The following is a 17613-nucleotide window of genomic DNA, read 5'->3' as shown; positions in this document are numbered from 1 at the left end:
AAAGTGTTAGAAAACAACAAGTTTGGTGTCAGACCTTTCCGTCCATGTTGTGAAAATGTGTGTATCAGTTCCAGGGTTTTTTAGCCATGCTGTGTGTAATGTCCTGGGACAGTAATGTCAGTTGTTCGAGGTCACCCCTTCAATCCAAAACATCTCAACTATTGAATAGATTGCCATGAAAATGTGTACAGAAACTAAACTAAACTAATGACATCAGCTTCAGCAGTACTTTGTGTGCATGCTAACATGCTAAACTGAGATGGAGAAAATGGTAAATTATACATAAACATAAGCATGTTAGCATTGCCATTGTAAGCATGTTACCATGCTGATGTTATTATTTGCTTTTAGATCAAAGCACTGCTAGAATGGTCATGGTCTTGGTCATGCAAATGTTGAACATGTGTCCTTCTGTGCTTTTTCCAGTTTTGTCTACAGTTTAAGTGTTTAATTGTGTTAATTTTTAAGATGTGCTTATTGTATGTTTGGTTACCCGGCAGGTCACCAGAACTTTTCAAATGCTTGAGGTGGGTCACAGTCACAAATGAAAATGAAGGTTTGAAATCCCTTCTGTTACTGCAGTTGTCTTATAGTTTCTTATAGTTTTAGGATTTTCTTTTAAGTCATTTTGTTTGTACTTCCCATTATACCTTGCTACAAGGCAAGGTGCTACCACAGTAGTAAGTTAGACATTTTGGGAAATCGTTCTATAAGAACATCGATACCAATCTCCTAGGTGCTGACAGGCAGATATGTTTATGGACAGAGTGAGGCTAGCTGTTTCCCCCTCATTCCAGTGTTTGCGCTAAGCAAACTTGAATGTCTCCAGGCATGTTTAATAGACAGATATGAGAGTGGTTTCAATATTCTCATCTAACTTTCAGCGGGGATGTGAATGACTTCTCAAAATGTAACACTATTTCTTTAATGTAACTGATCTAGTTGTTAGATCACGCTTGTGATTGTCTGCTATTTGTTCATGGTTTAGCTGTATCATTGCTTGGCCTGCTGCATTGGATGAGTCCAATAGTAGTGCTTTGCTTTACTTTTGTCCTTTGTCAGTTCTGGCTAGGGGTTATGCAGTGGGGATTAAGGCTGGGTAAGAGGCCATGTGTCCCCCCTCCCCACTTCTAGGCCTGTTGGGTATCCAAACCTGAGAACAACTGTGAAGGTGTACAGCCATTTCAACGCTGCTGGGCCTTTAATCCTACCTCTGGCCTCTGTGAGGACTTCCGCTACTGCACAGGAAACAGCAACAACAACTTCCCTTCCTTTAATGCCTGTAGGGACCAGTGCATGTTGGGTGCGTGCTGCCTCGAAGGCAGGGTGGCCCATTGGCCACCAGCGTTACACTCAACAGGAATACAACATCTCCTCTGTGAACAGGACTCTCTGGCCACACAACAAGGATAATTTGGAGGATGAAGTGTGGAATAGCAACATGGACTTTAACTGTACTGAGCTGGAAGATCTTAAAGGAAACCAAACAAGGATAGACTGCTGCAGGGATCCGGATTTCACTTTTACCTGTGATTACCTCACTGTAACACAGTGCCAAGCTTTGATGAAGGATCAAGCTGGAGATGCACAAGTAATGAGTTTCTCTCCTGGAGTGAAGTGTTCTGACATGAAATGTGGTGGATGCTGTGGATGCTTCCTTCAACGCAAGCTATGGGGATACGGGGAAAGGTTCAGGCAAAGCTGTGAAGACTGCACATGCAAATGTTGTGGCAGAGTTGACTGTGCATGCAGACACCTGACCCGGCGTAAAGAGATTAGAGACCTCACACTAAGAGAGATGAGATTGTACCAACGGGCTATCATGAAACTCTACTCCAAGTCAGGTCAGACTGTAAATCTAAATTTTGTTTCTTACCTTTTTGAAATTCAATCTATACCTTTTGTATCTTTATTATGGGTTTATTTGTGTCTCTGTGTGTGTTTGTATGTGGATTTAGCTGTGTGGAAGGGCTTTGCACTGCTGAGAGCTGAGTTCTCCCCTCTGGCTGGTGATCACGCCTTCTTCCTCCCCTGGCACTGCTACTTCCTGCGATAGTGGAGCAAGAGCTGCAGTCAATTTCATCTTGCAAACTGGCACTTTCATTTTTTGAGTGGACAGTGGACTCTGGGTCAATGAAGTTCTCAGCTGCCTGGCAGGCTGGATTGTTGGAGGAGATGGTGACCCTGGCTGGCTGCATCCCACATCACCCTTTCCAGGGCTTGACATCACGTTTCCACTGGTCCCCTTGTCTCAGACGGAGTTTCAACTCCTCGGTTTGTCAAACAGATTTTATTCCTTTGACAGCCCAACTCACTTTAATACTGTACTATACATTGCAGGATTTTGAGCTGTATTACTGGTGCCAGGTTTATCTAACTGACTACCATTGATCACTTTAGGTGTGGCTGCCAGATGCAGTGACCCTGCAGAGGACTGTTAACCAGGCAGACTTCCAAGTGTTCTCCCAGTCTCTGCAGACATTTTCTGGCCTCTTCGGCTTTGGGTAGAGGGTCATATGGCTTCACATTTGGCAGCTTATGATCCTTTATACCTGTCACACATGGCATTCATGGACAAGCTGTGGGCACAGTGGCAAGAGAAACATCAGCATGGATCAAAAAGTCAAACTTCTAGAGACAATGACAGTCAGGGTAACATCCTTTACCCTGACAAATGGAGGCATGTGAAGATGAAGCCTTTTGATGTTACCCCCGATGATGTGTTTTCATCCCAACAGCAGATGTGTATTGTATGCGCCCAACTGTTGGTGCACCTTGTAATATGACACAGTTACCAACACACACACACAACTGAAATATCAGAATCATAGTTTTGAAACACAACCGTCACCACAATAGTTTTGGATTGGGGACGTTGATAGCAATGGTTTGACCACTATGGATATGATCGTGATGGCTATGACCGGAGTGGTTGGGACAGGTGGGGCTATGGTAAAGATGGCTTTAACCGGGACTTCATTGATAGGGATGGATGCATTTGGCTTTCGAACAGATGGTTACGACAAGGACAGGTGCAACTGGTTTTTCAATGGGCCACACTACCTGTGGTTCTACTTCCACACGCAGCAACAGTTGATGTCATCCAGTGACCAAGCTTTAAACCGCATCACCCGTACCTGCCCTCGAATCACCTCCCTGCCCCAGCACTGGGCCAGGCAGGACTGGATGACTTTTGATCCGGACAAATGCAGTGCTCTGAATGATCAACTAGAGCATGAATGGATGGAACAAATTAAGCCACAAAGTGATGATACTGTTACGACAGCTAGTCAAAATAAGAGTAACGTATGGCTTCCAATCACACCAGATCACAGGTATCAGTATTACAAGAAGAAAGTGGCAATGGCCTTGCAAAGCCAGCCCACAATTTGATGTTTAATAGTAGGCATTTACTTGGGAAAGGCATCATTTAAAGTAAGTTGCACAGTTGATTTATGGCAAGTGCCTTCCTTACCATAGACATAACCATGACCCCTACCTAGACCTGATTGGACAAACACACACTTGCTAGGCTGTCATTGGTCAATTCTTTCTTAAACTATTAATATCAATCTCACAAAACTTTGAGCTGAAAACATTATTATTATAATTTTACAACAACTTTGTGGTTCCTGTTTCAACAATTTTATATTAATGATGGATCAAATGAAAAAGTTTAATGTGAAGGGTGTTGATAGTAGCAACAAATCGACAGAGAATTATCACACTGCTCTGCAGTTCCCTCCATTCTATGGAGCATCTTAGTATTTAGTATCAAAAACTTTCCTGTTTTGGTTCACTTTTACCACTCTCTCTAACACTGTTTCCAGCAGCAGGAGGCAGTTGTTTTTAGCAAAACAGCTCTATAACAAACTGCGTATGCTTCCAAACAGCGGACAGACAAAGTTAGCCACTGGCTGGTGAACTGCTAAAGAGAAAGATTTTTCCCTCAGGAATTGAGGCTGAAAACAGAGCAAGAGAGTGAATTTTGGACATTCTTCAGATGGGCAGAAACACGACTAATTGAATGCTAATGCAGCTTGTGACAGCTGGCGGTGTAAATAGGCAGCTGTTTGCTGAGACGTTCACCATGTCAAGTCTATAAGGGTTATAATTTTTCAATGTTATGTTCACAGCTTGTTGCTCTGTCTCCAAGTGTGCAAAAAAATCAATTAATACAGGTTTAAAACACCATCCTAGTAGGTTTACATGTTTTTGTCTGTGACTTTTGTATTACTAGCATACTGTAAGTTTTAGAGTACCTTGTTGTTGTTTGGTAGTATAGTTGTGAGCTGCTTCCCTGTTGGTGCATTTGAGGTAACTGTAGAACTGCCTGTCACAGTGGAGTGAAACAAATGTGGGAATTGATGTTGGACTGTCTTCATTAAGGAACTCTGTCTCTCTTTTTCTCTCCCTTCCCAAGTTTACTCCCCACTCTCACAGTTATGTAAACTTTGTTCTGTCCTGCTTATAGTGCACATTTTCGCCATACATGTAATACACGTGACCAAACATCCTACTGCCCCTCTCTCACCCCCTTCACTACTCTCTGTGTCACTGCCTCCGCCTTTTCATCCATCTTCCCCTTAATTGTTTCTGCATGTAGGCCAGAAGACTCCAATGACACCCAGTTGATTCACCCTCGCAGACACACTCCTACACACACTTTGATCTCATGCATGCTTGGCTTGCTAGAGGAAATGCCTGCTGGCTGTTGGCACAGTAGGCAGCCTCACAAGCTTCTAACTCACTCTGTGATTATTGCCCTCTCTTATACACACACAACACATTGTCTCTGTCCTTTGGAGGCTTGTCATTAAAGTAATTATCTGCTGAAATGTCCAAGCTAAGACTAACACTTTTTGATGAGCTCCCTCAAAGTCTTTGATGATAAAAATTGAGCCACATTGCTCTCCAGTTTTCGGTATGTGCTTTACTGTAAACAGCTTTCTTTTTTTATCTGAATAGACTGCCACATAATGGGGGAAGTTGTTAGGGCTGTGATCTGATCCGTCCTGTAGGATATCCTCCACAAAACTTCTACCCTGTTTTCTTCCTGTTTATCCCCCAGTAAATATCTTTCCATGTTAATAGACTTGTCGGTGGTAGTCTTGAACAGCTGGACGGCTGGGGTTACTTGGTTATAGTTTTGGCACATAAAACATAGTGTGTGTGAGAGCAAGCACATCTTTATTACATCAGAACCATGCTGTTTTGTCATTACTGGAGACAGAGCAGAGCCAGATGTTCCCCAGTGACCTAGACTAGAGAAAAGGTGAAGGAAATCTACATTGTTCCGCAGAGAGGGACCAGCTGTAATGGTCAGATTTATTTCCACATTCGTCTTTCTTGCTTAAACTATCAGGATACTCTTTTCACATGTGGATTATCACGTGGGATATGCATCAGCCAGCTCAAAAATGTGTATGCACTTAAACTTCTGTTTTATCTTCAGAGTGTGAGCTGGATGGTGCAGTTCATAACGTGTCCTACGGCACTCTAGATGGCTGCCTGACATGTACGTGTAAGGTGAGTATTTGACATACAGCTACACTAACAAAGTCTTTTGCTTTGGTCTTCTCTGTTCATCATTTTCCCTCATCTCTGTGTCCTTTCATTGCCAACAGGGGGGTAACCAGGAATGCCATCCCCTAAACTGCCCTTCACTGGACTGCACACAGAAGGAGACTGTACCTGGAGACTGCTGCCAGCGATGCAGAGGTAAGGACACAGGAAAAGAGATCTGTACGCAACAATCTTTGTTAGAGAAAGATATATCAAAAAACATTAAATGTGCCTTAGTAAATTACTTGAAAAACTTCATTTAGGTCCAATGGACCAATCATCAATAACATCAATATTATGTCTGCACAGGATGCATATAGGGGCTCATCATCAAAGGTTAATCTTCATTTGACACCCCTCTAATTAAAAAGAACATAGCCAACTACACAAGACCCACACTTCTCTATATTACTACAGTGTGTGGACAGTTTATAATATAATACTAACCACAAAAATACCTCACAGATAACCGAGGGTGCAAATGTGCTTCCAGAGTTTAAGGGGTGATATTAGTCAATTTATCCAAGCTGATAGGCAAGATTGTTTTGGGTATACATGAAGGTGTATGCATGGTATGTGTTCTGGTGTTGAATTCACATTTAACTTCTTTACTTGCATCTAATGTCAAATGTGTTTGCAGGCTGTATCCACTCTGGTGTCCAGTATGATCACAGAGCCGAGTGGAGGCCAGCAGAGAATCCCTGTGACGTCTGTCACTGTTCGGTGGGTCTGATAACGACTGGCCATATAACTTTCCCTCTTTCTATCACCTTCATCTGCATTGATTTTGTTCTTTCCTCTCAACAGGAGGGCCGTGTCCACTGTGAGAGGGAGCAGTGTAACACCCCATGTGAAAACCCAGGTGCTCCTCCACCCAATACCTGTCCGGTTTGTCAAGGTAGGTTTCTTTAATTCACTGTAGCTGTTTGAGTGAACTGCTGAGACACAGCGTGAGCTTGTGTTGTCTTGTAGGCTGTGGTGTCAATGGTCACGACTTCCCTAACGGAGCTGTGATCCCTACTGGAGACCGTTGTCTAGAGTGTACATGTGTGGTATGTCATTTATCATCATTTTCAACACTAAATTTCATTTGTGTGTTAAAAAAAAAAAAAAAAAATTTGGAAATCTTTTTACTTTAAAGGTTATCTTTAGTATATCTTTCTCTTCCAGGATGGAAATGTGGCTTGTTTACCCCTTCCCTGTCATGCCTTGCATTGTCAAAACCCTGTGCATCGTGCTGGCGACTGTTGCCCACGGTAAACAACTTCCCTTACCTCATCCATGTCACTTTCAAGCCTGCATCAGTCCACCTTATTCTTGTCCTTGGAGGGTTTCAAGACAACTGAAAGTTTGAAACGTCTATGTTGTGTATATGTGACTTGTAGGTGTGAGGAGTGTGAATATGAGTCCGAGGTGTATGTCGATGGCCAGAGGTTCCCCTCCAGGAGAGACCCCTGCCTCCAATGTCACTGCTCTGTGAGTTATAGTCTGGCAAAGGTTTTTGGTTATGTGATATTCATGTGACTGGACTCATGATGGTTTCATGACCCAGGGGTTTCTATTTATTTATTTATAAGGACAGCACACATTAACATTACTGTAAATGTGCCAGTGTTAGCCTACTGGCTAATTTTTAACAGCAGTCCTTCAGCAAGATGTTTTGAAACCTTAAAAATTATGAAATATACAGAACAAGTACATTGGAACACTATAAAAACAACAACAACAACAAAACAAGAATTCTCAAAACACAACATAAGCCAAGTAAAATAAGTAAAATACATCATACAAATCTGTCAAAACCTCTCTCACTTTCAGAAGTTGATTAAATTTGACTTAACTTAAACAAACAATGTTGATATGGCCCCCTTACATTTATTTGTGTAAAAAATTGTGACCAGTATACAATACTGAGCGGGACTTTTTACAGGTGAAACATTAATTTATGAGTGCCATCTGGTGGACAAACTATGTAATGTAGACACTGAGTACCTCAAACCTAGTTTAGCATTTCAGTCCTGCAAGTTCTTGTTATGTATCGGCCAACATTCACACCAATATCAATATATCTGCAATGAGCTAATACCTGCCTGGCAGATTTATCGGACAAGCTCTAGTTTAGGTTCAGGTTCAGTTTATTAAATTGTCGGTAAAATTGTCCTTGCAATAGACAAGTCATCCTCACATTTAAAAACAAACGCAGACAATAGACACTAGATAGTAGACAGTATACATTAGATAAAACATACTATATATAGGTTTATCAGCGACACATTTTATCCCTTCTGTTAGGCAGGTGAAGTGTCTTGTGAGCGTATGGATTCATCATGTCCCACATTGCGCTGCAGCCACCCAGCTAAGCGCAAAGGAGAGTGTTGTCCCACATGCGATGGTCAGTATACCTTTAAATCTGGTCAAAAATATACAATTTCCTCATGTCTGTCAAGTTTGTTTTCGGTCCAATTCCACCTTTACTCTTCAATTTAAAGGAAACATAATCAGAGTTTGTATTTGTTCCCACAGAATGTGAGTATGACAGGAGGGTGTACGCTGATGGAAAAGTGTTCACCCCTGCTGGAATTGGACCCTGCCTGCAGTGCAGGTGTAAGGCAAGTCCGTACAGTTCAAGAAGAAAGTGGTGAAACTTTGAGGATTGTTGTCCAAAACATGTTCAGTTTAATGAGCAAATGTGCATTAGGCTTCATTCACAAGGGACTGTCTCATGTCTTATAAAATATCGCCTGATGTGCTGAATGCGCTTATAAACTGAAACACACTTGTGATAATGTTGTCATATCTGTTATAGAGTGGGAATGTCATTTGCCATGAAGAGAATTGTCCTCCTGTCAAGTGCTCCAATCCCATTATAGACCCACATCTCTGCTGTCCAATCTGCAAAGGTAATAATGCACTCACAAACACACACATGCACACAGAGGCCACTCATCAATGAATATATGACAACCCCTCTTTTCTCATTGTAGCGTGTGTGTTGGATGGTGTAGAATATGAGGAAGGCTCCAAATGGCACCCTGAGGGTCCCTGCTCCAGCTGCACCTGTGTGAATGGACACCCTTTGTGTACACTCACACTCTGCTCTCCCATCGAGTGCCTGCATCCCACCAAGCTCACTGGTAAGACTGTGGGTGTCTGAGCTTTGTTTACATGCAGATCACTGTGTAACCTCTGTACATCTCATTCGTTTCATTAGGCTCCTGTTGTGCAGTGTGTGAAAGCTGCACTTATAACCATCGTATCTATAGCAACGGCCAGAGGTTTGCAACCCCTGACCAGCCTTGCCACATCTGTACCTGTCAGGTGAGTACGTGTCCATTCTCACACACACACACACACACTACACAGTGCTATTCAGCTTTAAAAACAGCTGATCCAGCTTTCTGTTCTCCTCAGCATGGCAGTGTAGAGTGTGAGAGAAGACCTTGTCCTCCACTCAACTGTTCCAACTCATACACACCACCTGGAGAGTGCTGCCCTAAATGTCCAGGTACTCAAACAGATCTTGTCATTAGGGCTGCAGCTAACAATGATTTTAGTACTGAAAGCTTCTATAGATTTTTTCTAATCATCAATTAAGAGGTATTTTGCTTGTCGGCGTTGCCCCCCACCCCGGTAACGGGATCAGCTGTGTAAGTTGATATATGATAGATATTTATTAGTCCTTTAGGAAATTCATAGTGTGCCATACATCAAACATCAGACCAACAACATCAACAGACCAACAATCAGACTGCTTTACCAACACAAACATCACCTGAGTGCTATACAAGTTATACTAAGGTGTAGCTCCTTGACACCCTGTTATATCATGACTGTGAAGTCAAAACTCATGGCCCAACCAGGAGAACAACAAACGCACATGTTCACATTTTCAGCTGAGGATTGCGGCTTACTTTGGCTAGCCTTCAACTCAACAATTAATCATGATTTCAGTTAAATTCTAAAGTTGCTGTTACTGTTACCTTGTCTGTGGTCCGCTGGCAGAACATCGGGTGCTTTCCTGTTGCGGTAACGTTATGCAAAATAAGTTTTGTTTTATGGTGGACGGACTGTAACATTACAGAGTTGTTGTTTCTTTTGTCTTGAAATATTCCCATACTTTGGACACTTTGTTCTTCGTCCCTTGCTAGTTTCTCTCTCTTCCTCCACTTTGCAAACAGCGCCATCAAAATCACGTTGTGTTCACAAAGGTAGGCACGATGTGCGACAGTAATAAATGTCCGTGCGAAACAGTATGCTATAAAATTATATTAATTAAATTAATTAAACAATGCTCCCAGGGTAGAGAAGCCTAGATGCAAAGAATTTGCGTCGATGCATTTTAGTAATCGAATTAATTGATTTAATCGATGAATCATTTCAGTCCTACTTGTCATGATTGCGTTTATTGTCATTCAGTAACAAACTTTATGTTGCATCTTTCACAGACTGCTCCATTGAAAACCACATATTTGTGAATGGAGAGACTTTTCCAAACCCTGAAAGTGTGTGTGAGGAGTGTAGGTGTGTTAGCGGCACGATTGACTGTCACCACGCCCAGTGTCCTCACCCTCGCTGTAACGCGCCTTTACCCGGAACATGCTGTCAGACCAACTGCAATGGTGAGGGAATATAAATTTAAGAATACAAAATAAAGCGCAAAAATATAACACATTAAAATCTCACAATTGCACAATATCCCTCTATTAGGCTGCAGCTATGCTGGGAAAGAGTATCCCAATGGACAGGATTTTCCACATCCTACTGACACATGCAGGACCTGCAGCTGCATAGTAAGAATAATGAGCATGAGCATGACTAACCCTGCTGTTTTAATCACTTGTGGTCTTCATGAAGCAGGTTTTCATTTCAATCTGTGTTGTATTTGTGACAGAATGGGAATGTCCAGTGTCTAATGAAGAGGTGTCCACCACTGCCTTGCTCAAACCCAAATGTCCTGCCTAGAGACTGCTGCCCACAGTGTCCTGGTAAGGATGTACAAGAGGGAAAAGGGGTGAGAAATGTCAACAGCAGTGGTACTCAAACTCTGAGTGCGGGCCTCCCCAGGGGGCGCGGGGGGAGAGGCGTGAGGCAAAGACACTGCATGAGGTGAAAGAGACAGGTGCCTGCAGGTGCTCTAAAAGCATCTGGAGTTTGACACAGTGATTTGGCTGGTTTGTCAACACGGTCATGTGAATATTTAAAGCATCTGTTTCTAATGGTTTGCTAGGAAGGATTTAGAGTCTGACAGATTTGCTTCGACACAAAGGCTATACCTCCTAATTTAATTGACTGGGTAATCCTCCTGTGGCTGAAATCTGCTGTTGGGTTTGTTTTTTGGCTGATGATGGCACATGGCCAACACAACACAGAATATGAAGTTGTATAGTGGAGGCGCACAGCTGACTTTTCTTCCCTTGATATTCCTACAGCTCCTCCATCAGACTGTGTATATGAACAACGACACTACAGACACACCGAGCGTTTCTACCACCCGACCGACAGCTGTAGATCATGCACCTGCACGAATGGGACAGTTCACTGTCAGCGCAAGCCCTGCACCTTTGCCGCATGTTCTCACCCCATCACCCAGGAGTGCTGCCGGACTTGCGAGGGTACAATTCCTGCCAAGTTACTGTAACTGAAGGACAAAGCTGTTTTTATATTTGGAACAAGCACATTATGTTATCCGTTGAAACAAAAGATCTTAGCAAGTTTGATGCAGTTGTCACATATAACACTGCACTTTTTTTCTATGTGTCTCATTTCCCTTGCAGGCTGCCTGTATGAGGGTCGAGAGCGAGCTAACGGGGATACGTGGGATGACGCATCAGACCCATGTGCGGTGTGTGATTGCCATGAGGGCTCTGTCCGGTGTGAGAGGAAGCATTGTCCACCATCCAGCTGTAAGCACCCAGTCCAGAGACAGTGCTGCATGTCCTGTGATGGTGAGTGATTAAAAAATCTAACAACATCCAGAAAAAAATCCCAGTTACTGAAGATGATTCACAGAGCTTTAGGTCATCAGTTTCCATTAGGAAGAATCTTCCCACTGTCATCTAAAAAATATCACAATCTCCAATTTTTTACTTGCAGGCTGCATGTTTCATGGTAAAGAATATTCTGACGGCACAGAGTTTGGTGATGACAAAGACCCCTGTGGCGTATGTTACTGTTACGGAGGGGAGGTCGTCTGCACTAAGATACCCTGTTATGGAGAATGCAGCCACCCGTACAAGCCAGCCGGACAATGCTGCGGAGAATGTGAACGTATGTAAAGTCAAAATCAACCTCTGACCACATTCCTACTTTAGGATAATTCATTTTAAACTTCTTCATTATTCCCCTATTTACAAGATGACTAAATAAACTTGGCTTTGTTTTCTAGGCTGCTTCTATAACAGCGCAGTCCTCACAAACGGACAGTCGATCCCTGATCCAGGAAACCTCTGCTCTGAATGTACCTGCCAGGTAGCATCAATACACACACATTCACATTCCTGCTGTTTTATCAATTTAGACATCATGTGAAGGTTTTTCTCTTACAGAGTGGTTCAGTACGGTGTGTGAAAAAGGCATGTCCACCAGCCGTCTGCACTCACCCGGTCACTAACGCATGTGGCTGCCCTGTCTGTGATGGTAACCAGCTCACAGCATATCACAGTTCATCTTATGTGGAGTATGTAAATAATTGATGTTTCACTCTGTGTGCAGGTTGTCACTTCCAAGGTGTGACTTTTGTTGACGGACAGATCCTTCCAGGAGAGGGGGGAGGGTGCCATGACTGCACATGCTCAGTGAGAGAAAGAAGGTCTGCATTTAGTTTGGGGCCGTTGCTTCGCTGCACTCTTACAGTACATCTTATCTTTTTTTTTTCATAGAGAGGCGAGGTGGTGTGTGCACAGCGACGATGCCCTGCGGTGGCTTGCCCTCACCCAGCTATGGATGGCTGTGCATGTGGAGTGTGTGACGGATGCAACTTTAATGGACGAGACTGTTGAATGGAGAACGATTCCCACACCCTGCAGACCCTGTCAGCTCTGCTCCTGCCTGGTACTATCACACACTATATTGTTAGTTTGTATCCACTGTAGATTTTACTTTTGCATTTAATCCTGAAAAACCATCAGGATTAAAAATTACCGGAAACCCAAGCAAACTGGTAGTAGTAGTACCTCACTGTTGCTAGAGCTGAGGGACAGAACACGTCAAAGTCCCTGTGAGATAATATTAATCAGAAAATGTTTTGTAAAAAATGAAATGGCTAAGCAGTGATAAAAAGATGGCCAACATGTTTGAGGTGGTACTTTGGTGGAGTATTCCTTCAATCCCACTACCCTGAACCTGTGAAGACATTAAGATGACTCATGTGTTGTGTGTGTGGGTGGATTTCTGTGTATAGAATGGTGGTGTGGTGTGTACACATGTGTCTTGTCCAAGTGTGGCCTGTATGCATCCAGTGACCCCTCCTGGGAAGTGCTGCCCTGTGCACGGGAGTTTGTCATCATCAGGGGAAAGAGTATCAGTCTGGGTCCTCCTTCACTTCGCCCTCTGATCCCTGCTCTTCGTGCTCCTGTCTGGTCAGTCTGACAATTCTCACTAAATGAAAAAGAAATTAATGAGCCAAATTCAAACTGTCCGATTCATTCCAGCCCTTCACTTTCCACTTAAGTCTCTTCATCCCCTCCTCTGATCAGAACGAGGTGGTGAACTGTCAGAAGAGACCTTGTCCAGTCCAGTGCTCCCATCCGGCCCCTTCAGTTACCTGCTGCCCCGTCTGTGACTCCTGTCTGTATGAGGGTGTCGTCCAATCTCACAGTCACACCTTCACGCCCTCCTCCAACCCTTGCCAGCGCTGCACTTGTGTCAGAGGCACTGTCACCTGCGTGCCCCAGGTCTGCCCACCAACAGCCTGTGTTGAACCAGTTACCAAGCCAGGACAGTGCTGCCCTGAGTGCACAGGTACTTAGCGAACTGTTTGTGTGAAGGGAATGTAAGTGTGTCTACCGATTTAAGCAATACGTTTAATTCAGTATTACTGATGCAAATTTGTGGCCTCAATATTTATTCCTAACTAACTCAGTCTCTGCAATAAAAGCAAGAACTATAATTTTGCACATAACAATTTTTATTGGAGATGTTTTTTTTGTCATTCTGAGGTGTCTAATGTCTGATATTCTTTTAGTAATCAGAATCTGATTCAGAATCTGATTCTGACTCTATTATAATGATTCTGCAGCAGGTTTTTAAGAGGAATAATTCATGATATACAGGATGATAAAATGTAACTTCCTCATTACATTACGGGTGAAAAACAACCCAATGTCCTCACTTTTTTCCATATCTCTATCTTTGTCTGTGATCTCAGTGTGTGTGCTGGATGGACAGGAGTTCAATGACAGGCAGACATGGACCCTGAGTTCAGACCGCTGCTCCACCTGCACTTGCCAGGTCTGACTCCTCCATCTCTGTCTTTTCCCTCCATATTTGCACCCCTCCTTGTGTGTAAGCGCTAATCTATTTGAGTCCTACAGGCAGGTGAGGTGCAGTGTGCATCTCCTGAGTGTCCCAAGCTGTCTTGCATGCATCAGGTGACTGATCCAGGAGCCTGCTGTCCTCGCTGTAGAGGTAAACAGATGACTGAAAATTAACATCACTGGAGGAAATAATTTTATCAGTGATTTAAATTTTGCTCCTCAGGTTGTATGTATGGCGAAGAGGAGCATACTGAGGGCAGCAGCTGGTTTGCAGACTCCACTCCCTGTATGAACTGTATGTGTGTGGCCGGGGTGACCACCTGCTCTGAAGTACGCTGCCTATCTCCCTGCAGCAACTTCATCAGTGTGCCCGGGGAGTGCTGCCCTGTGTGTGCTGGTGAGCAAATAAGGATGTAATGCACATTAACTGCATATTTCACATAAAGAATTGTTCCCCAGCCTTTTTGGTGCTTGATAATCTTATATCATTGTTTCTGAGTAGATTGTGTATTTGAGGGCAGAGTGTATGGTCCCGGTGACAGTTTCCATCCAGCCGATGACCCATGTCAGATCTGCAGTTGTGAGGTACAACACATACTGGAAAGCTTAGTGATTATATTGATTTTTTTTTTTTCAGATTAATTGATTCATCTTTTAGTCAAACATCAGAAAATAGGGGGAAATGGCCATCACAAGTTAATAGCCGAGTCCCAAATAGCGGCCTATCCTGTTTACTGGCCTGGTGTGGGAACACATTTTGACAAATAAACACCGGCCTCAATTTAACGCCTGGTCTAGTTTTTATAGAAGTTCTTTGGATGTATAAAACCTCTTAAACCCCGCGGGGTCGCCTGCTTTAGCTGCTTCTAAGATGCTTAGATCGTTAATACAAATATTAATGTTTACGTATGGTCAATATGTCCATATCAACATGCTGCACATCGTTAGATCGGTTAGATTCTCCACAATTCAATAGTTCAGTTCATTTAAGGGAAACAACAAGCCCCAAAGTCTAATTCTTATAGATTTACCGGTGTAACCTGCCTGGTACAAGAGAGGAAAGGGAAAAAAAGTGATGACTACTGTTACCTTTGAAGCGCTCGTTAAGCCCGAATGTGTCCTTCCTTGATTATTTCCTTTAGTCTAATGGTTCACCCATCAAAATAATCTAAACAGCTTTTCATAAAAATTAATCCAAGTTGTGAATCCTGTCATGTGAAGTCCATTGCTCTCTGTCTGCTAACTTCTCTCATCCCGCACCTTGTTGTTGTCGTGATGTTACTTCAAAATAAAGCGCATAAGCTGTCTGTCAGAGCCAGATCAAATGAATGACGTGTATTTGATATATCTGATCATTTTTATACAAGTATTATTCTGTTTGAAATAAATAAACTGTTTCATAGTAGTTTCAATTTTGTGAAAAATGAATTAAAGGCCTGTGCCATATGGACGCCTGTCCCAAATATAGGCAGGGTCAATTCAGAGTCTGATTTTAGCAAATAAAAGCCCGGGCTATTATTCAAAGTTTTACGGTAATACATTGTCAAAATTGTCACTGATTAATCTTCTATCATTCAATTTATAGATGAATTATATAAGCTCTATATAACAATAGAGGTAAAAGCAGTAGATATGGAAGATGCAGAGTTAGTGGTGGTAGTATAAGTAATAGTAGTAATTGTAATCCAACCTGTGTGTATTCCAGGTAATGCCGGACGGACAGCAACACCTAAAGTGTTACCGAAAGCAGTGTCCAAGTCTGGTCGACTGTCCTAAGAGCAACATCTTGTTCTCTGGACCAGACTCCTGCTGTCCTGTCTGTGCACGTCAGTACTAAACTGCATTTTGTGTTACACTGTGTATTATCTCTGCACTGTCACGGAGTTCAGTAACATTTGTGTGTATGTGTGTTTAGAGCCTCTCAGTAACTGCACCGCTGCACTAATTGGCAACGAGGTCTTGGCGACAGATGACCCCTGTTTTACCTGCCAGTGCAAGGTACCACCGCGATTACACGTTTCTTGTACTTTGTTGTGATCTATTACTTTTTCTGAACTCAATCTGCAGCTAAGGAAGACACAGACACTGACACAGTTTATTATAGCCTATAGTGGAAACAACAGAACCCAGTAGAACTAAAGTAATCTGTCACAAATCCTAAAGAATATTAATATTTTGCCATCTCAGTGGCACTGATCAAACTACAGTCAACATACTAGGGATGCAATGATTTGACTTTTTCAGTCTCAATGTGATACTGATGCCTGGGCTTATGGTATCAGCCGATGCCGATACCAATTCGATACCAGTGTAAAATTAATTAGCTGTATTCCTTACTGTAGGGAAGTCAATGGAAATTATTCATCATGTGTAAGGCAACATTTTGTAAGATTAGGTGCAATTTGGTGCTTCTACCGTGTCAGAGTGTAATTCACCGCTGTTGTAAATAAGGACAACTGTACATGTGCATTTGTTATGATTACATTACGTTAAAAAACTAGCGACTTGACAACTTTGCTAACACAACCAAACATCAGGCAAGTGCGACAACATAGGACATAGCAATATTACTTACTAGTCTAACTGTGTACACAGAAAGAAAACCAGCTCAGCGTCCATCTTACAACCTTTTATTTCACAAAGCTCTCACCAACATCTTGAACACTCTTTTTTTCACTTCTTAGCTTCCTCCATCAATGTCCTCTTCGGTCTCTTTCCCCGATCACCTAGCCCTGTCTCCATACCCCCGCCGCTCTCACCCCGCAGCTGCATAATGTTGCTTAAATTTGAAATTTGGGTGGCAAGCTAGCCAACAAAGCTAGACAGAAAACGACACAAGAGCACCTACAGTGACATTACTGATGTCCAAGTGTATTATCTTGTAACCAACCAGAGATTTATAGCGAGCAGCTGAACCTCTGTGGCTGATTTAGTTCAAGTCTGCTAACACAGGCAAGCATCAAGCAAGCACAACAACACAAGACACAGCAAGCCAGCTAATAAGTTATTACTTACTAGTCCATCAGAAAGAAGGCCAGCTCTGCATCTGTCCTGTTACGCCAATGAGTAAAAGCCAGTTTGATATTTACTCTTGTCCGGTCTCTCGCTCCATCACTCTCTCTTTTCCTCTTCCTCACTTCTTCCAATGTCTTCTTCGGTCTTTTCGCAGCCTCTGCCATACAAAAGCTAGCTCAGTATTCTCAGTATGGATATCATGCATTTAGCATGATATCCATACTGAGAATACTGAGCTAGCTTTTTTCAAAGAAGTTACATTGCTCGCTTGCTGAAGAGCACAAAAATGCTATCCTAGTAAAATGTTCGGGTCTACCAGCACACTGCTGACACATTGCGTGGTACGCTCATAACTGAATTTAAGTCAATATCGGATCAGTGCATCCCTACAGCATACCATGTGATTCTGTGCAGTACAGTGATACAGTGTCTGTGATTTAGGACCTGACATGGACCTGCTTACACCACAACTGCCTCCCGCTCACTTGCCCTCAAAACGAACAGTTCACCCCTCCGGACTCATGCTGCCCTGTGTGTAAAGGTGAGATAACGCCATCTT

The 17613-nt window shown here is 42.9% G+C and overlaps 1 protein-coding gene across 1 annotated transcript in view; it reads left to right on the top strand.

The window, feature by feature from the left end:
* The window catches only part of LOC119893940 (kielin cysteine rich BMP regulator), a 32277-nt gene that overhangs the window by 6433 nt on the left and 8231 nt on the right, over positions 1–17613 (top strand). The window contains 35 exon segments of the mRNA XM_038706354.1: positions 5456–5529; positions 5628–5721; positions 6206–6288; positions 6373–6463; positions 6538–6617; positions 6736–6821; positions 6951–7041; positions 7858–7957; positions 8089–8174; positions 8372–8465; positions 8550–8699; positions 8777–8883; positions 8977–9070; positions 10011–10184; positions 10273–10355; positions 10457–10550; positions 10995–11177; positions 11340–11510; positions 11659–11832; positions 11951–12033; positions 12111–12201; positions 12277–12359; positions 12444–12558; positions 12561–12590; positions 12593–12615; positions 12965–13047; positions 13049–13142; positions 13260–13524; positions 13931–14013; positions 14097–14190; positions 14263–14436; positions 14542–14624; positions 15745–15865; positions 15955–16037; positions 17496–17595. Of these exon segments, the coding sequence (XP_038562282.1) occupies positions 5456–5529; positions 5628–5721; positions 6206–6288; positions 6373–6463; positions 6538–6617; positions 6736–6821; positions 6951–7041; positions 7858–7957; positions 8089–8174; positions 8372–8465; positions 8550–8699; positions 8777–8883; positions 8977–9070; positions 10011–10184; positions 10273–10355; positions 10457–10550; positions 10995–11177; positions 11340–11510; positions 11659–11832; positions 11951–12033; positions 12111–12201; positions 12277–12359; positions 12444–12558; positions 12561–12590; positions 12593–12615; positions 12965–13047; positions 13049–13142; positions 13260–13524; positions 13931–14013; positions 14097–14190; positions 14263–14436; positions 14542–14624; positions 15745–15865; positions 15955–16037; positions 17496–17595 (3714 nt within the window).

Source organism: Micropterus salmoides, unplaced genomic scaffold (assembly GCF_014851395.1).
Source record: "Micropterus salmoides isolate LMB-PRFRI ecotype aquatic unplaced genomic scaffold, ASM1485139v1 Ms_hic_scaffold_8, whole genome shotgun sequence".
NCBI classification, from domain to species: domain Eukaryota; kingdom Metazoa; phylum Chordata; class Actinopteri; order Centrarchiformes; family Centrarchidae; genus Micropterus; species Micropterus salmoides.
Note: the sequence above shows the minus strand (reverse complement) of the source record. Positions and strands in the feature narration are given on the sequence as shown.